General features: G+C 46.0%; 1 protein-coding gene across 2 annotated transcripts; it reads left to right on the forward strand.

The window, feature by feature from the left end:
* Positions 1-394: 394 nt before the first annotated feature.
* rgl1 (ral guanine nucleotide dissociation stimulator-like 1) lies at positions 395-22,583 on the forward strand. 2 transcript variants are annotated; one of them, XM_068725881.1, is made up of 18 exons: positions 395-969; positions 13,496-13,606; positions 15,427-15,635; positions 15,735-15,809; positions 15,955-16,145; positions 16,227-16,351; positions 16,486-16,701; positions 16,803-16,906; positions 17,030-17,114; positions 17,663-17,752; positions 18,065-18,151; positions 18,509-18,541; positions 18,725-18,846; positions 19,138-19,227; positions 19,368-19,551; positions 19,764-20,015; positions 20,106-20,220; positions 20,619-22,583. In XM_068725881.1, exons 1-18 carry the CDS (start codon positions 814-816, stop codon positions 20,804-20,806), a joined length of 2,433 nt encoding a protein of 810 aa, XP_068581982.1. In that variant the 5' UTR covers positions 395-813; the 3' UTR covers positions 20,807-22,583. The 2 variants fall into 2 exon arrangements, with proteins under 2 accessions (XP_068581982.1, XP_068581983.1); XM_068725882.1 differs by lacking the exon at positions 395-969 and adding an exon at positions 10,540-11,121.
* Positions 22,584-22,791: the final 208 nt, after the last annotated feature.

Raw genomic sequence — 22,791 nt, forward strand, 5'->3', positions numbered from 1 at the left:
CTACTTCTCGTGACATATTTAAAAAGAAGGAAGCGAAAAATCGCTTTAGGGACAAAATGTAACAAAATCCAGAAAAGTGAATGTCTCAAAAACAACAAGATTAAGAGTTGAAATGTGTTTGAAGATTCAATGAATGCAGTTTGAGACATAAATGAGGCCCAAAGTCCATCCATCACCGAAAATATCTGCTATTGTAAGTCATTCTTAGAACCTCTTCCATAACATCCTCCTCTCTATGGCAGCTTTCCTGTCTTTCTTTCCTTTTCTTCACATTCTTCCATAGTCAAACTCTCTTTAGTCAGTGGGTAGTTTTTTAAGAAGGGGGGGGGGGCTGGGCCACTAAGTTATAACTCCTCCCCTTCTGGCAGAGATGAATGTAGGGGGTGAGGGAAGGAGAAAGAGAGAGAGAGAGAGAGACAATAGACTTTAATCACTCATGTGGTTGAGAGCTGTTGGCAAGTAGAGTTCCACGCGCGAAGAGAGAGGAAGAAAAAAAAAAGAAAACAGAAGCGGGGAAGATAGAAACTTTATGTGGTGGGCGAGAAAGGAGAGAAACAGGAAGGGAGAACACTGAGGTGTAGACCTTGAGAGGAGAGTTTTCATTAGTGACACCTCTGAGCTGAAGACAAGTCCAGTCTACAACCAGACTGAGAGGAGAGGAGGTGATCAAGACCTAAAGGAGCCCAGGTTATCCTGAATCTAGTCCCAGATTTTCTACAGGTTCTACTGAAGAAGTCTCCATCCACGCTGCCGTCCAGACTGGAGTATGTCCTGCCATCCCTGTCACCCCTGCCGCTGATCCAGGCGGTCAGCATGATCTCCCACTACCCTCTGACCACACTGCTATCCTGGCCTGCGGGTCCCAACCACTACGCAGACCTGGACTGCAGCTTGCTGCTGGAGGGGGAGGGAGGTGTCGCCCTGCAGAGGTACCAGGCTCGCTCCCCGGAGAGCAGCCCCCGACACTGGGTGAGTGCACGGCAGAATAATTGTGTCTATCTTCTTTGAAATCTGCTTTTTTTTCTTTTATATATCTGGGAAGCACAAGTACATCCAGTCTTGTCTAAAAAAAAAAAAAAAAGAAAAAAGTCTGCCAGATGTTGGCCTCCGCTTGCATGACCTTCCTGGGCCTTCTGTTTGTTTGGAGCGTGTGAGGTGTTGTTTGGTGTCAGAGGTTGGGTCAGTTTTCATAGAGTCAAGGATGGGAATGTGAGGTGCAAAGTGTTTGGAGCAAACAATTCACTGAGATTGGAATTGATGACAGATGAAGATGTGCAGAGCGGAGCGGAGAGATTGGCAGTGTTTGTGACTCCTCCGAGGTCTGTTCGTTGGATGTCTGTGGTGATTGTGAGAAACAAGGGGGAGTGATGGGAAAGGAATATTATGGAGAGTGTTTGTGCATCTTCTGACGTGGCCGTGAGAGACACAAAGGTGTTTGACAACAAATCCCAGCAAACCTGCGACTGTTCCGGTGGTCACATGGAGAGCTAACCGGTAGTGACCCATCCTGCAGCCAGTGGTCTACACTTCCAGTGTAAAAGTACAGTAAGTCTGGCTCATATTGAAACCAAATCAAAAACATGCACAACTTTTTGCTGAACTCAAAGATCAATCAGCGATTTCTCAATATATTTCTTTTTGGTTCCTCAAGTGTGACGTTGATTCACTCAAATTTAATGCAATAACGCAAACTAGCCGGCAACCTTTGGTGGCACAGACGGGAGGACAGCTGACCTCTTGTGCAAAGCAGTAATTCACCGTAACTACCGCTTATAGGACACACAATGAGTGTGTGTGTGTGTGTGTGTTTTGCTGACCGATCACAAAGTTCACAGAAGACGTATTACTCACTTTACTTCAGAACCCAAACCCCCTTAATGACTTTAATATGCGTCAGCCAACAGCCGAGAATGAGAGAACCGTGGCTTGCGTTACACTTCATGTCCGCGTACACGCGTTCATGTTTATTTACCTCTTCTAAGTTTGTCCGTGAGGCCGCAGATTCCTCATAACAGTGTGATTACCAGAAAATGACCTGCAGCGACAGCTTATTCCGGCTTACTTGTGGCTGATTGTTTGCATGTGCGCACGTGTGGCGTTGAGGATAAAGTGAAAATGTGTTTACATATGGCATGTTGACATTTAGTGAGTAGGGAGGCTGAGGCCTGAAAACCGGCCTGCTGAAGTGTCCTTGAGCAAGACACTGAACCCCACCTGCTCATGGGTGGATTAATCAATGGGCCTCTTGGATACAGACAGGCAGAAAGGCCACCTCCCCCAAATAGGAGCAAGGCATAGTTGTTTAGCCTCTTTTTCTTCTTGTGGTAACCTATGTGGTAATTGTGGTCTTATTTGTGTTTCTCTGTAGTTTTGTGTAACTTTGTAGTTATTTTGGTCTTTAGTCTGTGGTTGTTTTGCCCTTTTTAGTAGTCGTGTTGCCCCTTTCTGTAGTTTTTTTGTGTCTCTTTGTAGTTATTTAGTGTCTCTTTGCGGCCGTTTTGTGTCTCTTTGTAGTTATTTAGTGTCTCTTTGCAGTTGTTTTGTGTCTCTTTGCGTCCGTTTTGTGTCTCTTTCTAGTCATTTGTGTCTCTTCGTGGTAGATTTGCCCCTTCTCATGGTCATTGCAAATCTCTTTGCCGACTCTATCCACCATGATGTCCAGATCTATGCAGTTGTTTTGGTGTCTTTTTTTTGTCTCTTTGAGGTTGTTTTACGTATCTTTGTGGTAATTTTGAGTCCTGGTCGGTATATGTCTCTTTGAGTGACACTTTGTATGTGAAGGTCAGTGGGGCCCCTGACAATTTGGGCCCCTGGGCCTGTGTCCTGTTGGGCTGTTCAGTAATCCATCCATACACCTGCGCCAGCACTGATATCCTGTGACAGCAAAAAGAAAACCTTGTATCCTTAAATCCTCATTATCATTACTATGAAAATATCCCAATTTCTCTCAGTTGTCTATCCCACTGTGCTGCATGTATGAATGTTTTGAGTCTAAGCGTTAGGAGATCCTCCTCCTCTCTGCCTATCTGACATCCTGGTTGACGTGTCCTCCCGTCTCACAGCACTGTTTCCTCCAATTGTTTTTCGAGGGTTAAGGAGACTGGAGGTTAGCTTGCAGAAGCCGGCACTCTCTGGATGCTGCAGCCAAAGTGAGGCTCAGCTTCCATGCGTCGCTCTGTGTGTCAGAAACTCATCCTTGTGACTGTTTTTGCCCACACAGCTTCGGCAAGAAGGCAGGAAGGCAATAAGTTTGATTATATAGAGGAGTAAATACCTCCATTAAAGTTAGAATTTAGAACCATCAGTGGGTAATCATAGAACTTCAAGCCTTAAAAGCAATAATTGCACGACCTCTCCACGTGTCATGATGTCAGTCCGACAGCTGGCTCCCGCTGGCTCGGAGGAGACTTTGCCTTTGCTGCTGTCAGGTGTCTCTTTCTCTTCTATCGGTAAACATGAGGTTATGAAACCATGCCAGTCATAAAGGGAGCAATTGGACTGATTGTAATCTCCCTGCTGTGCGGTTAAAGGCTGTCAGGTCCACAGTTCAGTTCAGAGAATAGGGAGGAGTGCTGAGGTGTCACTATCAGCACTCCACTATAAGGACAATGAGACTCCCACATGAACACATGTTCACCCCAGCAGGGGGAATTTTCAGGAAGATGAAATTAAATGAATGTTAATAAATCACAAAGAATAAACAATGCATCTTACTCAGATGCTGCAGAGGATGGTGTCACAAGTGGGAATAACAAAGGACTTGACTGGGTTTGACCCCGGTTGCACAGAAGTGAGAGTGTTGACGAGTGGGTTATCAGAGTACATTTTACTGCTCGACCCGCATTTCAGAAGTCTGCTGTCTTCTTTTATACTCTTCTCTCTCTATCAGCGATAAGGCAATGCAATTAAGCCACAGGCCGATCAATCAAAGCTCCAGTAGAGGGAATATTAGTCGCCACCTCGCACCCGTTTGGCTTATAATAACCAGCAGGGTATACTTCAATAACCTCAGCGGATCATTTGCTGGAAAAGCAGAAGTGATTTTATAAAGAGAAAACAGGGACAAAGGAAGGGGGGGGGGGGGGTGACAGAGAATTTCGATGATGGCGTGTTTTCCATTGAACAAAAAGTAAGAAAGCTGAGTTCACACTCCTCCTTCCTCTTTCTTGCCTTTTTGAACAGAGAAGTGCACGTTTCATGCGGATGCTCGGTGACGTCTCAGTGTTTCCGAAAGTTTTGATCCTTGCTTGTCATGTGTTTTGATGATTGCACAGTGATTCACTCATCCAGCTAAGACTAGTTCTGCTTCGTTGGCCTGTAAATCCATATAGAACTGTGTGGGTTTCAGTTCTTAAATGTTTATGAAATATCTGCATTTTACAAGTGTATATAAGAGAGCACCATTCAGGGGACGTGGAGAGGACTGGGTTTATTGATTAACCCAGGAAGCAATACAAGACACAAGTGGAGGGACATTAATGTACCTCAGTCCTTTCTTTTTGTGTCACCCGTTTCTTCAGTCCACCACCTAAAGATGGTGTTTACACACTCGACTGACCCTCAGTGTGTCAAGTTGTCTAGTTGCCTGCAGCTCTCTAGAGGCTCATAGTGTGATCTTGGGCCTAATTAGGTCACATAATAGAACTGGTGTGAAAAGTCAATACGGCGGGCATTGTCCCTGTCACCCGAGCGTCCATCTCAGCGCGACAACACCACAGGAGCAGCTCGCTTAACTGGGGCAGAAACTCATCGCGCCATATGGTGATGTGTGTGTGTGTGTGTGTGTGTGTGTGTGTGTGTGTGTGTTTTAGGGGTGGGTTGGTAGGAGGCAGAGGGCAATGTGTGTGGCAGCACCGTCTTTGCTTGGGTTTGTTTTTATGGTTTGCAGCTCTGCGACACACTTCTCTACTCCTTTTCCCGCTCAGGCAGGGCTTTCAGCATTAGCCAAGACGCATGACTGGGATCAAGCTGGCATTGTGATCTGTGTATTAGCATGTGTGTGTGTGTGTGTGTGTGTGTGTGTTTGGCATTAGGCCGCTGGTTCCCGGACGACAGTTATTGATAAAAGCGCTCATAAATTCTGTATGTCAGCAGTTTTCAAACTGTAACAACTACTGAGGTCAAACATTTAGACAAACAAAGAAATGGCCTACTCTAACTTTAGAACAGGAAATACATCCTGTATTTGTTTAAGTGAAACAGCAGGACATATTTTTAGGTATACTAAAAGTGTACACACAGTTTGATGTGTCCATATTGTTTTGGCAGAGTCAATATTTGACATTTTGTTTGGTGCTAAGGCAACAATGCACGTTATTGCGCTACTGCCTCTTTTTGTGAGTGTGTGTTGTTGTGTGCATCACTTACGCAATTTTGTTTCCTATAACACACATGCTTCATACTTTGATTCAACACTAACAGTACTGCAAACCACAGCGTAAAATCCCTTAGAACCGAAACATAAGCATTGCATGGAGGGAGGTTATTTCTCTCTCGCAGTACAGTATGAACCAACAGATTTCTTAACATCAAAACTGAAACGGCGTGATGGTTAAAGTAGGTGTGATCCGGCACACTCTGATGTGATGAATTTGCAGTCGTCTGCGTAGTTTTTTTCTGGTGGGATTTTGGGGGTTTTTGGTGAGGCAGCAGTTGTCACCAGCTTGCGATGGGCTTCATTGATGCTGTGTGCTGTTTTTGTTGACTATGTGACAACTTTAGGGTATCATGTATCTGCTGGGCAACAGATGGTCCATCTCTCATTAGCAGGGAGGGGTCAGACAGACAACCGAGCCAGTCCAGACCGATTCATTCAAGGCTTAGCAGGGCTTAGATCTAGGGGGGTTGGTCAGGGTTGGGGCCCCATGAAGGGGGGTTGTGAGTGTTTGCGTGTGTGTGTGTGTGTGTGTGTGTGTGTGTGTGTGTGTGTGTGCTGGGAACTTATCGTAACTCTTCTAAATGCAGAGACACCTGAAAGTACCTTAACTACCAGGCATACCATCTGAGTCATCATAGCTCCAGAGAGGCTTATCCTCGCTTTAGTGCAACGGTCGCACTGACCCCATATGGAGGCTGCTGGAAGAACAAATAAGTATAATAAGCCTAAACGTCTCTGTGCATAAATAGGATTCAGTAGGTTTTGTGTTAATGAAACTCTGGAGCAACTTTTCCTTGAAGTATGTCTCAGCTTGCAGGGTCAGCTGTGTTTAATGTGGAGCGCGGAGGAGGAGGAGGAGGAGGAGGAGGAGGAGGAGGGGTCTCGCTCTGAAGCTCTGGACTTTACTGGAAAACTAATGATGTCACCCATCCAGAGGGGGAGAGAGAAAGAGAAAGAGAGAGCTCAACAACAGCCAGGACAATAGATCTGAGGGGAGTAGAGGCATGACATAAGAGAAAAGAGAGTGAAAAGGAGCGAAGCAGACAGGGCTTTAATGTGGCTGTTTGAACAAAGGGTTCAGTTGACCGAAGATGAGGCAGAGGAAAAAAGAGAAATGCAGCTGTGTGGGGTATGAGAGAAGACCTGGCATGTCCTTATCCAACTCTGTTTTCATGGTTGCTACTATGGATCCACAGACACTCATCTGCTGATCCCTTGCCTCATTAAATAACTATCAAATAACCCGTGCACTTACTGAGCGCCCTCCTGCCCCCTGCCTCACTGCTCTCAAATGACCAATTGAAGCTACTCTGATTGTCTCATTCTAAGGTTTTATTGAGTTATAGCACAATCTCCCGCGCCATAAATCCAACCTCTTGGGTTATGTTGCTCCGGCCTGGTTTGGCTCAAACCTCTGCTGACTCTGGATAAACACAGCGGTTTATGAACTCTGCCCTCTACTGGGCAGTATGCTTAGGAAACACAAACCCACCAACCGCACACGAGCATACAGTGAAACGCGCTGTGTGTGCATACCCGTGCATATTACGAGAAGAATGTACAAACAAGAACAGAGTGCAAATGCACTGACACGTTTGGTCCCGATATGGTAGCAGGAAAGATTCTCTCCCTTTTAATTCTTCTTTTTTTTTTTAACTCCCCTCAGTGGACGCAATGATGAGTCTCCTGTTTACTTAGAAAATAAATTAGGGCGTCTCTTTCCGGTCTGAAATATGAAATCACTCTTTCTCTGGACGCCAGTGCTCCATGGTCCTGTTACCTCACGCTTGTCTCTCAGCCAGTATGGATCCTCTCAGTTTCTGCCTGTTCTGTGAACTCCCCCCCCCATCTGTCTCTGTCTCTCACACTCACAGTAGAGATAATGTCCTTTCAAGTTAATCTCAACAGTGTCCTACAATTTCTTTGATACGTGACCTTCTTATCTTGGGTGTAAACACACACGCTGCCCAAGACCCCAACCCCATTTTGGCCCCCTTGTGTGTTTGGTTCTGGCTTTTTTTCCCCCAGCATTGTGATTCCTTGTCTGTTCCTCCTGCTCAATCAACTTGCTTTAGGAATCCCCTTCTCCTCCTCTCTGCTCCTCTCGTCTCCAGGCCTGAGAAGCCCTCTCAGCCAGTCAGGTATGAGGACAGCAGGCTCGCTGGAGTCAGGAGGCAGGAAGTGGGAGATTTCCTGGAATGTGCGTTTTTTTTTTTCCCCCCACAGTGGTGCAATAACAGTGCGAGCGGCGCTCCTCCTGTTTTTGTCCCCTTTCTGTCTGTACTGTAGCTCCCTGTTTGGACTTTGTGGAACAGGGAGAGGAGCTCAATAATAGCAGGAACTCATCAGGAAAAACTTCTCTGCCCTCGTCAAGGGCTTTCCTAAGTGTAGTTACGTCAAGAGGCTTCCTCGAGATAAGGAAAACTTGGTATGAGGACTGTCCGGTATTACAGCGCAAGAAGACCTTCTGGAATATTTGATAGCCTTTCAGATATTGCAACATAAAGATTCCATTCACATCCATCACACTCGCTTTAACTTTTAACAGGAAACTTTAACAAGAAATCTGAGCGATGTAGTTGTACGTTGAGATTCTTGTACTTAACGTGAGGATTTCCATTTATTATGACTTTATACTTCTACTCCACTACATTTCAGAGGGACGTTCTTGATTTGCCTTAGCAGTGATGGTTTGAAGTCACTGCCTCCGGTCAAGAAATAGCCTTCAGATTAGCCGTAAAGAACACAACATGTCATCTTAACACTTTGGTTTTCATACTGAATATGCAAATTAGACATGCTGTGTTAATTAGTGTTAATTAGCGAGCCGTTTTCCCCTGTTTCCAGTCTATATGGTAAGCTGAGCTAACCGCCCGCTAGCTCTAGCTTCATGTCCAGTGGACAAACGTGAGAGCAGAAATCAACCTTCTCATCTAATGATTAGCATAATAAGCAAATAAATGTGGTGCCCAACTTGTCAAACTCTTTCTTTAACTTTCCCTACAGCACAAAAATACCTAAAAGAGTCTCTTCTGATGCATCATATCAGGATAATTATATTACAGTAGAATACATTAATGTATTCCAGATCCATTAATGTATACTACTGTAGTATAATTATCCAGAGAAGAGAAGACATTTCACATTTTGTTGAAAAAACGCACGCACCCATCTGCTGCATCCATCAGACGGAGGAGCAGCTGTCAAGTTTTGTCAAATGTGTTGTTTTCGTTCAGATGTGACATCATTCCCACTGTGAGACCGACAGAGATATCCCCCCGGGGCTGTGCCGGAGGTCGCGTGGGTGCACAACCTTCCCACTGCCCCTCTGGGCTTCCCAGAAACCCCAGAGACCCAAGTGGACACTGGGGCAGCTCGGCCTGGGAACTGGAGCCCGGCCAGATAAGCGGCCAGTCAGTTAGAAGGAAACCTGATAGAAACATATGATTAACGCACACGGAGGAACACTGACGGAGTCCAGTGCCCTCACAGCAATGAGGCCAAAAGTGGGGAACCCCCGTGTGTTTGAGTGCATCTGTGTGCGTGTGCACCCTGCTTGACAGCCAGTGACGCTGAGTGTGACGTTGGGGTTACGTGTCGGTGTTATGGGAGCCAGAGGAGTGGGTAGGCGTATCTCACACACACACACACACACACACACACACACACACACACACACACACACGTGATACTAAAGCGGGGCCACGGCAGGTCTTGTCGTTTCACCCACTGAGCCAGATGACAATAAGCATCATAACCTTCCCACCGTCTCCTGACTCTGGATCAGTAGTTTGGTTGTTTCATCGGCCGACTAAGCGGGCCAGCAAATGCATGAACCACCGATGGCTCACATTTACGCTACAACTTTGTACAAAAAGACCTCTTACAAAGTCGAACGCTTGATTCATATCTTGCCGTTTATTCACACAAGTGGGCTGTTGGAGTACGTGTGCAGGCCCGTTCACAGTGGAACAGTGTGGCCATTCTCACACTCGGCCTATTCTCCTCTCCTGTCACTGACAATGCACAGTGCTGGTGACGGCATCCACGGCCTTCCTTGTATTGTCCCACGCAGAGGGGCCCGTGAGGCGGCAGCTGCTTCACACACACTTCATCCACTCACATGAGATCTGTATGTTAACATTGCAGTGATCTACTTGTTAAACACAACTGAGGTTTAGTGGTAAATAAACAGCTTGGTGAACTATAGCTAGAAAACTAAAGAGCTCGGTCACGATCAGACTCTGATTTGTTTAAAGGGAGTCCAACAGTTTTACACAGCAAAGTCGGTTCTGAGGATTTGGGGTGATGACGGACATATGTTGACGATTTTGTTGGAAAGAACATAAACCAATAAACAATGCAAAATAATAGCCTGGATTATGAGCCTAATTCATGACAACAAATGACGCCCACCTCTCCCACAGGAGGATTGTACAAAGAGGAGAGGTGAAGGGGGCAAAAGGTAATTATTGTGAGGACCATAGAAGAAGAAATGAAGGAGGAAGGACTTTGAACTTGAACCGTACAGATACAGTTTACATAATCGGTATGGAGGCCTTCCTAGTCAGATATTAACTATCCTATAACTTAACAGATTCTGTGTAGTTATATAGAAAAGACTATATATTATCAGAGCGCTCCACATTTCGGCTTAAGGGCCACAATAGCTGCAACTTGCATAAGACACTGCAATCTTTGATCAATTGCTGCGGTTGAATTGCATTGTGGGTAATGTGCTCGCAAGGCTTTGACGAGGAACAATGTGTGGAATAAAAAAAGTTTCCGTTTTTACACAGGAGTGCAATGCTAAATCAACGGAGTGGACCAGGTTCACTGGTCGTACAGAGATCCCTTCTTATGAAACATGACTCCAGGTGATGAGGGAGAAAAAGTCAAATAAAGTAGGTGTCTCCCAGAGCTATGGTCTTCTTATAGTGACATTCCCTGCACGTGTTAATGGCTACCATACCTCCACTCAAGAAAACACTGTCTGGGTGAAACAAAAAAAGGAGTATTGCACTAAAGCCACAGACCTTACAGTGACATGGGCCTGCTGAAGCCAAATATTTGCCTCAGCTACATTTTTACACTGTGCAATAAGACACAAACTAAAGAAAAAACACCCAATAACTACATCTATTTTTTAAAATAATGTTTTCTTATTCATAACAAACTAAAAAAATAGACAAAAAAGAAGAACACCAATAAAAAAAACCGGTACTGTATAGCCTGCTGTATATACCATGAGGATTTAGGGTTTATCAACTACCATAAACACATTATAAAACTCTTTTATAAGTGTTGTGAATTTCTTGAAAAAGAGATTTATTGTTGTGGTGTATTCATTGCGCAAACGGAAATCACAACCGTACGTCTGATTGCGCACAGTGCAGTCAGTGCGATGGAAGTCGGACAAAAAAGGAAGGAGGAGGAGTTTCAACGGGACTGTTGTGAGTGCAAGAAGGCGGAGTTCGGTCATTCAGTAGAAGAGGGGAAAGCTTGCTGACAGACAGAGGAGGACGATTTGGAGTTTGGAGTTGAGCGGTAGAAAGTGTGCGCGTTGAAGGAGAAGATCTTTTCTTTTTTTTACAGCGGGGATCTACGATTTGATCTAAAAACACAGGAACGTCTTTTTCTTCTTCTTCTTCTTTTTTCCTTGGCGGATTATACCCGAGCTCTGATGCTGTCCCCGGATCATGAAAGAAACGCTCACCATGAAATTCGCCTGGAAAAGTAAAATGGTAACAACCAAAACAACAACAACAACAACAAAAAAACACCCTCTCGTGCTCTCCCATCCTGTGTTTGTTTGTGGTTTTTGAAGAGAGGGGGAGAGGGAGGGAGGGAGGGAGAGGGGGGGTTGTAGGCTTGGGAAAGTAGTGGATAAAGGGGAGAAGAAGAGGAGGAGGAGGAGGAGGGGAACAACGGGGGAACAGTCGAACATTGAGTGTTAATTGTTTTTACCAGGCTTTAAATCCAGTTTAACCTACATTGCTGGTGCGTAAAGATGTCGCGCAAAGTTTGGAAACGGGGTTGGATAATGTAAAAAAAAAAAAAATCTCATGCTGACTCAGCCAGAATATGAACTCGATCCGTTAGCTCTCCTCTTCCTGATGGTGGATATGAAAACTTTTGTCTGGGGGCCCGCAGCGAAACTGAGAGGGAACAATTGGCGAGGCCCCGGGGCCATCGCTGTCTCTCCACGGGTCCCAGCTGCGTCCAGGCGAGGAAAACACAAAAGCCAACAGATCAGCCCCAAACATTTCACTGTTGTTGTTGGTTGTTATTTTGGGAGTATTGTTTCACACACAGCTGATAGCTGGATTAGACCTATTTGAGCAGAGATGGGGTACTATTTCTTAGTGTCCTCGCTGTGCTCTTTTTGAGCATCTTCTTGGTGAAGGATTCAAGTTAGTGCGCAGAGTAAACAAACCCATCTGCTGTTTACACCTTACCCAGGGCCATTTCATACACTGTGCTCTCTATAAACGCATCCTTATCTGCTGTGCAATGTGTCTGGCCTGTATTATCTTGTGAATAGAAATATCACAGTGACAGGCTGTGTTGGTTCCCATGCAAGCTTGTGGAACTTTGTCTCTCAATAAGCCCCAAACTTGGTGCACAAAGCGAGTACAGCCGGGTTTTTTTTGTTTTTCTATAAAGCCCTGCTCTCAAAAACATCTCCAGCTCAGTGGTTGACAAAAAGCAGGCTGTGTGTGCAGACTGTGAACTCAGCATCCCGGGCCGGCCAGCGCAGAGAGCTCTCGCTATTGTTTTGGGAGTTGTGTGGACTGCATGACTCATGCACTGATGTATTTATCTGTCTCTGCGCCAGCAGCAGCTAAACAGAGAGGGAGAGAAGATGTGCACTTAGTAGGTTGCTGACCTTAAGACAAGATGCTGAACAGGGTATGGGGACGAGCATGTGGACATGTTTCAGACCAATGCAGCTTTTGACACAGACATGCTTACTGGTTTCATCTGCCAGAGCCAGTTAAGATCCCTCTTTTTTTTTTATACTCCTCCTCTCCCTTTCTCTCTCTCTCTGTGTTTTTTTTTTTTGGTTTGGGGCTTTCATTTCATTTCAGCATCACATGTTTCTGTTCAAACCCAAACACGGCCCAGTCATGGCTGAGTGCCACCGGCCTCCAGGACCGTCCATTCAGCCTGTTAACGGCAACTTTGACCTCTGACATCTTTTCTGGCAGTCTCTCTGATTGGGGAATAGTGTGGACTTTGCCATTGAGCTGTGTGAATGAAAGTGGGGACAAGTTAGAGTGATCTTGGCGTCCGTGGCCCTTTGTGAGTGTGTGTGTGTGTCTGTGTGTGAGAGGAGGACTTGGTCATTATACTGCATGCGTGGTGTTTATGTTCGGCCTGTCCCTCTCTTTTGCCGTCTCTGTTTTTGTCTCTGTCTCCACAGTATGTTGATGTCTCGGCATATCTCAGGCTCTCTCGTATTTTGATTCCACTCTGCTCCCTCTGTTTGTTCGCGCGCTCTGCAGTTTGTCAGTGATTTACAAGCAGACGCAGACACATTTGCATTCGGAGCAAGATGAGCGCAGAACTATTTGCTGATTTAAGTGTGGCTGTGCTCTCACTTGTAATCAAGCTCTCTTTGGCTTGTATAGTTACTCAGACAAACAGACAGAGACGTATCGGCGTGTCTTGTTTTATTATGTAGGGGGTTTTGTTTGGGAGACTTGGTCCATTCTGGCTCTTATCTCCGGCTTTCGGAGCTTGAGTAAAGCAGTCCAGCTCTGACTTCACCTCAGAGAGAAGGGGACACGGTGAAAGAGATGGATAGGGAATAAAAGAGGGAGTAAAAGACAGGGGAGGGAGGCCTGGCAGGCTGCAGTGGTGGGGGTTGGGGAGCTGGTCATTCTTGATGTTTTACTGCATGTTAGAGCTTCTTTTACTAGTCGGTTTGAGGGCTTCACTTGTGCTTCTTTGTTTTGTTTTTGTTCTGATGCTCCCTTCTGCTTTTCTCAGAGATGTTTCCAAAAACGTCAGTTCCCATTTTCTTAAACTATTGCAATGACACTTGGAAGTTAGTATGCTCTCCTTTCTTCTGCAGGCCTCTAACGTTTTCCCCTCTTTACTCTCTCCTTGCAGAGCTCGGTGCAGGACTGGGGGGAGGAAGTCGAGGAAGGAGCCATCTACAATGTGACACTAAAGAGGGTTCAGATTCAGCAGGCGGCCAACAAGGGGGCGAGATGGCTAGGGGTGAGTAGGCCCCGTCCGATGTCTCGCAGTGTGACAGAATCACAGCTGACAAAGCTTTTGACTCTCAGCGAAACAGATTACACAAATGAAAACCTGATGCCGCTTTTTTTTTTTTTTTCCACTCTCTTAACCTGTTGCTCTGCAGAATGTGAACTGCTGATTTATACCCCAAAGTGGAATAGTCCCTGCCTTGGAATTTACCATGAAGTAGATTGTGTTGTAAAAGCAATCTTGTGTGCAGGCCGCTCATCATAAAAACAGAACCTAATCTCTATTGTTTAAAGCAGACGGTGTCTCTCAATAGTGGGGCGTCTCACGGCTTTGTGCTCTGTTGCTTTAACATCGGAGCTAAAAATCTCCCAGTTTAGACGACACCTTTAAGCTGGAAATCAACAGTTTCACCAGACCTGGACTGTTTAGCCAAAGCATGTGATTTCCTGACTTTACTGACTGCCAACAAAACGGCTCGCTCCCCTGTACAGCGGTGTTTTTACAAAACGCTGGTATGACAAAAAAAAAAAAGGTGGGGTATTAAAGGCTTTTCCTTGAGTTGTGCATTTTTCCAGTGCATATGAAGCATTGCTGTTTCCTCCACTAGGCTGTTTATATCAGCATAATAAGATGTTGTACAGTATGTTATTATACTGCACAAAGGGCCAATTAGCGCTTTAGTTCCTCTTGTGTGTTTCCTATTGAAGGAATGCATGAACCCAGTGTAATAGAAATTACAGATGCCTTTTGTTTGCAAGAAAAAGAAAATCCAGATCTTGTGTTGTTAGTTTGTTTGTACCACTGTTGTCTCTCTGTGCTGACATGGGGGGATGGCGGTTGGCACATAATAGAAGAAATGGATAACAGCTCTGAGGCTTTAAGACTGTATTGATGTATTGACGGCATGAGCTGCCAACTGTATTTTGAGCTAATTAAAACAACATGGGTGCTTCTACACACTGCTGCCTATTGAGTGGAGTAGAAGAATGGAGAGCGATCCCTTTTGAGGCATTCTTATTTACTATAAACAGCCAATTGTCAGTGAATAACAGCAATTACTGTTCATTAGTGGGATTGTACGCTGATGTGTGTTTACAGCCTGTGAGGCAGATTTTGTTGCAAACTCGGTTCTAATTGATTGTGAATAGTAAAAGTTAAGCACGTGTGTGTGTGTGTGTGTGTGTGTGTGTGTGTGTGTGTGTGTGTGTGTGTGTGTGTGTGTGTGTGACTGCGTGACTGCAGAGTGGGTCACCTCACAGAGATCAGTAATAGGGCGTCTTTTCGGTGCACTGAGTTGTTATCAGATGGAAGTGGTGGGATACCGTTGCTGTGCTGTCCTCCTCTCTGTCTGGAGGGACGGTGGAGGAGGGGCCTGCTGTGATTAAAAGCAGATTGGAGCGTTTCCTGTTGTAGCGTGCTAACTTCACCAAGGTCTCTTTCTCTCCGAGCCTGTGCCACCTCCTCCTCTGCTCTCTCCCTGCCTGTTTTGTAACCTCTCAGTCTATTTCCCTGTAGACACAATAGTCGGACACATCTGGAGATATCAGAATTAAATATAGTGTTATGATTGTCCTCGCTGCTTCCTCCCTCCATCTTTAGTCTTCTGGTGATTTGTACCACTCCTGTAATTTCACCATTTAAAGCTTGACTGACAAATTGTTTTATGATGACGACCTGACTCGAGTATTAATCTGCGATGCATTCGAGGCCAAACAAAGCAAAGCAAAGCTTTGGAAGCACCAGCCAAGTCACCACAGAGCATAATAGCTCTCCACAGTTCAGCTCGCACTGGTTTAACAGTGTGAAAATATGTGTGCGCGTGTGTTTAGGCGGAGGGGGATCGCCTGCCTCCCGGCCACACGGTGAGCCAGCTGGAGACCTGCAAAATCCGAAGTATCCGCGCTGGAACGCTGGAGCGTCTGGTGGAGACGTTATTGACGGCGTTTGGAGACAACGACCTCACCTACACCTCCATCTTCCTGTCCACCTACAGAGCCTTCGCCAGCACACAGACTGTCCTGCAGCTGCTGCTAGACAGGTGGGGCTGGAGTGAAGTGTTGCATACGGCCATTAATAATGCACGGCCTATACGTTTTTAGTGGTTCTGAATGTGCCCTCTACTTATTTTCTGCTGCAGGTATGGAAGCGTGGAGGAAAATCAGCAAGAGGCAGGCAAATGCAAAGGCTCTGAACCCAATGGATCCATCAGAAGGTGAGTTACATTGTTCTATCCTCATCATCAGTTCCACATGGACAGCTTTCAATAGATAACATTTTCAGTAACTGATTTATCACTCCTGTCCTTCTACCCTTGCCAGCTCTCTTAACACTCAAATCTTTCCCTGCTGTCTCCACAGTGCCTTGGCCTCCATTCTGCGTGCCTGGTTGGACCAGTGTCCCGAAGACTTCCAGGAGCCCCCTGACTACCCGTGTCTCCACAGGCTGATGGACTACCTGCGCAGGACCGTGCCAGGCTCTGAGGCTCTTAGACGGGCAGAGGGTCTGCTGGAGCAGCTGCAGAGTGAGGCCAGCGTGGACGACTCAGATGGTAAGTGTTTTTTTTTTTAATAACATATATTTCGATCAAATTTCCTCTGAGTCACATCCCCTGTATTTTGCCTGCTTTCAGCTGGTTTCCACGGCAACAGTTCTTTCTGCCTGGGGGAAGAGGAGGAAGTGGAGATCGAGGTCCGGGAGGACTTCCTGTCGTTCGAGTCCGACCTGGTGGCGGAGCAGTTGACCTACATGGATGCGGTAAGTGGAGCGCAGCGGGATGGAAACGGGTGGACCGGCGGCGTGTAGCAGCTAAAGGTTTACGCAGGTCACGCTCCTGCGGTGTTTCTTCAGTGTCGTCATACTAACGTCAGCCTGTTTTTCTTCTGCTCCAGCTGCTGTTTAAAAAGGTTGTGCCCCACCACTGCCTGGGCTCTGTTTGGTCTCAGAGGGACAAGAAGCACAACAAGCACAGCGCCCCCACCATCCGGGCCACTATCACGCAGTTTAATGCTGTGGCGGCCTGCGTGGTCAGCACAGTGCTGAAACACAGGCAGATCAGACCGCATGTCAGAGCGCGGGTCATCCAGCGCTGGATAGACATCGCTCAGGTTGGCAGAAACACACACAAACAAACACACACGCACACAAATTCATCTATAAAGCTAGCACGAATATGGGCCACGTTGTGACTGTCCTTGTCTTGTTACAGGAGTGCCGAATACGCAAAAACTTCTCGTCTCTGCGAGCCATTGTGTCTGCGCTGCAGTCCAACCCTCTGTACAGGCTGAAAAGGGCATGGGCCTGTGTGCACAAGTAAGTCCTGATGGAAGAATCAGCATTTTGACAGGATTCAGCAGCACTTCTGAGATGTTTACACATGTGTTTTAGCTGATATGTCCGTTACCCTGAGCTAACATGAATATGTGCTTCACACAGAGACAGCATGCAGACATTTGAGGAACTGTCGGACATTTTCTCCGATCACAACAACTACCTGACCAGCAGAGAGCTCCTCATGAGGGTGAGCTCCAACATTTATTTAAAGGTCCCATATTGTGGGATTTATAAGTGCGATTTTTATGTATTTTTTTGATGATAAAGCAGGTCTGGGTGCTATATAAACACTGTAAAAGTGCCAAAACAGAAATGCAAGCAGCCCATATTCAGAAACTGTGCCTTTTATAACAAGCTTTAACGGGCATATAACAGGCTTTTCTTGGGAAGGGGGCTCAAAGAGAAATGGAGCGATTCAGAGAGAGGGTGAAAACAAGTGTATTTAGGCAGACAGTCTGAGAAAAATAAGAGGTTTTTTTTTTTTTACATTAAAGTATGTTTACATGTTTGAGTATAAACCTGAAAATGAGCATGATAGGTCCCCTTTATTATCTGAGCGATCGGTGGAATTATGAAGTAGTACATTTAGTACCCTTTGTGAAATAAATTCCTTTTAAAGTGGGTAGATGTTATTCTCACAGACGTAGGACTTCATCTGAAAATCCTAAAAGCATCCTTCATTCACTGGAGAGAATCTGGAGGACTAAAGCTGCTTTTGTTTTGTTTGCTCTACAGGAAGGCACTTCAAAGTTTGCCAGTCTGGAGAGTTGTGCCAAGGAGCACCAGAAACGCACTCACAAGAGACTACAGTTGCAGAAGGAAATGGTGAGACAAAGACCGTCTAACCTCGAGCTTCTGCGAACAAATGCCAGACAAATGGGGAGCTAAAAACCGAACTTCATAATTTAAAGCAACACATTCCTCGAAAGCGATGTGCTGTAAAGCGAGTTCTAGCCTCTCCTGTGGGATGAGACCACATGCTTAGCTTTGTTTACTCGGTGCACTGTGTGCTGTACTTACATTAAGCCTGTGTTGTATTTTACAAAACCCACCCTGGCATCGGTAAATCACGAGTGTAAATTAGTCTCCGGCTTTATTGTGGCATCCTTTGAAGTATTTGTGTGTCTTTCTCCACAGGGAGCCATGCAAGGAACGATACCATACTTAGGGACCTTTCTAACTGACCTGACCATGCTGGATACAGCCCTGCCTGACCTAGTAGAGGTAAGAAAAAACAATCCATAACCACCTGCTGAATGTGTGTGTGTGTGTGTGTGTGTGTGTGTGTGTGTGTGTGTGTGTGTGTGTGTGTGTGTGTGTGTGTGTGTGTGTGTGTGTGTGTGTGTGTGTGTGTGTGTTATGATGTTTGAGAGCTTGTGTCTGCGAGTTTGCACAGCTCTGCTGATCTGAGAGCCTATCTGTGTAACCGCCGTCAGAAAACCCAGGGCGTAAGTTTCCACGAGCGCTTGTGGAATTTTTGACGGCCCACTGTTGGAGTGGTCCACCTAGCGCTGTTTGTCTAAGCAGCCATCGGTATGCGATGTCCAGGGTCTGACAGCGTGCTCTTTGTGTCCTCCGCAGGGCGGTCTGAACAACTTCGAGAAGAGACGCAGGGTGAGTGTAGCCGCGAGCGATCCTAATCTGACACGAGTGCAGCGCGACCATTATCACACGAGGAGCTCGGCCCAACGTGCGCCACATGTCTGACTCTCTCTCTCTCTCTCTCTCTCTCTCTCTCTCTCTCTCTCTCTCTCTCTCTCTCTCTCTCTCTCTCTCTCTCTCTCTGTCTCTCTGCAGGAGTTCGAGGTGATCGCTCAGATCAAGCTGCTCCAGTCGGCCTGCAACAGCTACTGTCTGAGTGCAGAGCCGGCCTTCCTCCGCTGGTTCAAGAGCCAGGTTCAGCTCAGTGAGGAGGAAAGGTACTGCTGCTTTACTCCGAAGACCTTCTTCCTTGATTGTTTATGGTCTGCTGGACCAATTGTTCACAAACAGACAACAGAAGCTTCTTTGTGTCCTTTCTCCTCGCCTCTCTCTGCCGTTCTGATGCCGTGTCTTCCCTCCCTCCGTCTCTTGTCCTCTCTTTCTCTGTCTCTCTCTCTTACTCAGGAATTCATTGGTTCTTAAAAAAAAAGAAAGAGAGAAAAAAACTCACCAGGCGCGTGATTTGTTTTATGATGTCTAAGGTTTATTATCAATGTTCTCTCATGCAGCTACGCCTTGTCCTGCGAGATTGAAGGTCTCGGTGACAGCAGTCCAACCTCACCCAAACCTCGAAAAAGCATGGTGAAGAGACTCAGCCTGTGAGTACATCCTGGAAAAAAAGATGTTGACGAAAACAAAACACAGAAATGAAGTATAGTCACACTGTCAAATTCAAGCACTGCGTTGCTGTGACCCATTTGTTGTATTATCCAATAACCACACTTCCGTAACTTGGCAGGCTGTTTCTTGGACCAGACAACAATGCAGCCAGTTCTCCAGTCAGAGAGATGCTGCGCTCGCCTCCTACTGGCAGCTCAGGGGAGAGCATGGACTCCGTCAGCGTGTCCTCCAGTGACTCCAGCAGCCCGTCAGACAGCGAGGGCCTCACCCCGACTCACACCTCCGACTCCCAGCACAACAAGGTGGGCTACAGCGCTACAGAGAACAGTGCTCATTCTGGTCATACTTAGGGACCGTATGAAAATTGATGAAATGAAATCAAACTGTTTCCCGTAACCTCAAATGGCTGCGATTGAATGATCTCAGATTATGGTTCAGTGTATTTGTGGAAGAAAATGATCCCCTCATGGGTTTTGTGTATCTATATGTAACTTCTGCTTCTATGGTTCCTCAGCTATCAGAATCCTCCTCTTGTAATTCACTCCACTCCATGGACACCAGCTCGTCGACAGCCAGCGTCTCCGTGACTCCCGCATCTCCCTCACTCCCCGGGCCCCCCTGCACCCATAGACGCTCCATCTCTCTCACACCCATGTCCCCCGGCACCCCGAGTCAAACCCCGGCTTATAACACCCAGGCCCAAGATGCATGCATCATAAGAGTGAGTCTGGAGCAAGGCAACGGGAATCTGTACAAGAGCATAATGGTAAATAAACATGTTTCTGTTTGAGTGAGATGCTCTCGGTTTACATTTCTACATGATATATGAGTAATTTCTTGTCTATTCCCTAAATAGTTGACCAATCAAGACAAGACTCCGGCTGTGATTTCTAGAGCCACGGCGAAGCACAACCTGGAGGTGGAGCCAGAGGAGGGATACGAGCTGGTACAAGTCATCTCTGAGGAGAGAGGTAAAAAAATAAATAAAAGCTCTACTTTTAGATTGAGCCGTGTTCATCTTTTTGGATTGGATTCAGACCATTGTTTTCTATGTATGCACCTTTCTCATTGTTCAGACCTACACTCCTAATCAGAGGTAGATATACATCATGTTGGGCTTTCAAAAAACTTACTGGCATACAGTCAGGTATTTACAATAAATACAGGAAGCAGAAGCTGTTGTGGTAGAAAAACTACCCTCAGTATTTTCAATTACTGTAATCTTTTCTACTGATCAGCTGTTTTTCAAACCACAGGAAACCACAGTGACCCATGTATTGCAGACTAAAAGTATAACAGCAGCACCACCATCAGTAAGAGCTAAAACCGTCTGCTTTCTCTCCGCCCTCCTTCATCTTCTTCCTTTCAGAACTGGTGATCCCAGACAACGGCAACGTCTTCTACGCCATGAACACCTCCGCCAACTATGACTTCCTGCTGCGGGTGCGAGGCTCGGCGAGTCGGCCGGTCCAGCTGCGGAGCCGCTGTAGCTCCACGCTGCCTCGCGCCCAGCACCGCTCCAGCCTGTCGCTGAGACTCAGCAAGGTAACGCTGTGACCCCGGACTGCAGGGACCCAGCGGTTCGCCCTTACGCCACTAATCCAGGACCATACAGGGCACCAATTTGATGTGAACTGTTGGATTTTTAGAGGAAGACGCCGGAGGGATGAATGGACGTTGAGCTCTGGAGGATCCAAGAAGGAACACAAGGAGTCTTCAGACTTTTTAAGAGCTCCACTTTGACTCTTTATCTTGCCGGTTGAGTCTCACCCTGAACTGTGCCATCCCTCCTTGTCCTTTTCCCCGCCTTAATACGGAGCATGGATGTGTAGCGTGACTGCTGTGCCAGTAGGACTTGACTTTTGACTAGTGATGCCTGTGACCGAGTGAAACAGCGACCCCTAGTGGCCTCCGCTCTTTACAACAGCAGGTTTTTGCACATGTTATGGGAGCAGCCAAACTCCTGACCTCCAACAGTATTCTGATAGTGACTGAACTTCTGTTTGTCTCGTGAAGTCTGTGTAGCTGAATATTCACTTTACTGGTAAGAGAAGTGTGATGAATGCAGAAAGAGAAGAGGGATGGTGGAATAGAAGGAGAAGTGGACTGAGTGTCCAGTCCTGTTGCCTTTACCGATGAATGAATGAACGGACCTCTGATAGTATTTCTGAATGATTTTAATTGATTCATTGATTGACAGGAGCTGTGATGTCATTATTTTACCTAGTCGGGCATGTTTACCTGCCATGTCCGGCTCGTGCACAGTGTGCACTGTGTTTGTGTGTATTCAGCCCCTCTCATGTTGTGAGCTGTGTGACGAATGTTCCGTGCATTCTGATTGGTTCCCTTACTTGGTTTTAACAAGTCCATGGCAACTATTTTAACGGCCTTACCTGCCCTATCTTCAGGGTTTAGAGATGACGTCTGTGCTACTTTCTAATCCAGAAAGATGTTCCCTCACCTCCTCTCATTTTCAGACTTGTTTTTAAATAAATAAATAAATAAATTGATGTGCAAGAACAGAGAGGAGGAGGAGGAAAAGGACTTCCTGGAATGGAAAAAAACGCCACGCAAAGTGTCTCAAACTGATTTATACTTGTACCTCTTTGCCCTTCATTATATGAACTATAGAGCTGCACTTGTCAGTTGGTAGGAGATGCCAATGGGATGTGAATATAGAAGAGTGAACAAGCCGCGCTGTAAGCGGTCCCCCCCCCCCCCTCTTCACTAAATGAATTTCTATTTTTGTTTGTAATTGTGGCTTTTTTTTTTTATATATGTTTTCGTAACACAATTCAAACTAGACACGTGTGCCAGATTGGAGAGCGATGAAGTCAAAATTCAGAGGGTCATTAAATAAAAGACAGCAGAGCCAGATTTTACTGTGATGCATGTGGAAATCTTTACTTAGGGACACGTCACTTCATTGCACCAAAGCCCAACACCTCCTCACTCAGTAAACACCCATCTGTTTCCAACACCATCATAGTTTCACAGCGACACTTCTCACCTGTCATTTGCAGATAAAAACTCCTTTGGGCCTCTTTTTTCTTTTTTTTCCTTCTGCCTCTTTCAGTTATAATCCACTCCTGCACATCTTACACGATATAGTGCCAATTTGTCCAACCAGTTAATGTTCCTCGGTTGATGTTACATTCCCTCTGGGAGAACCGGTTCACTGTTGGACTTGTGTTAATGGTCCAGTTGGGCCAATCATTTGTCTCCGTGCAGCACTTCACTTTAAAATGTTCTCATTAAATCACCCCTAGTTCCTGTGTTCTTCACTGCCAAAGACTCTTACTCTACCTGAATAAATAAATTATTATCATTGTTATGGCGGTCGTCCTGTTTGTTTTTGATTGCCTCTTATCTTTTGGCGGAAAGCTCTGAATTCATAATGAGTAACTCTATAATTATTATAGTTTTGTTCAAACACAACTCTGGGACGGTTTCTCTGTTCATTGTGTTTTGTCCTATTTCAAAGCACATCAATATGACTACACAAACGACTGCACACAATCAATCAGTCGTGAGTGTGTCTC

This window comes from Cebidichthys violaceus, unplaced genomic scaffold (genome assembly GCF_023349555.1).
Source record: "Cebidichthys violaceus isolate CVI_PGR_0920_01 unplaced genomic scaffold, fCebVio1.0.p SCAF_37, whole genome shotgun sequence".
NCBI lineage: Eukaryota > Metazoa > Chordata > Actinopteri > Perciformes > Stichaeidae > Cebidichthys > Cebidichthys violaceus.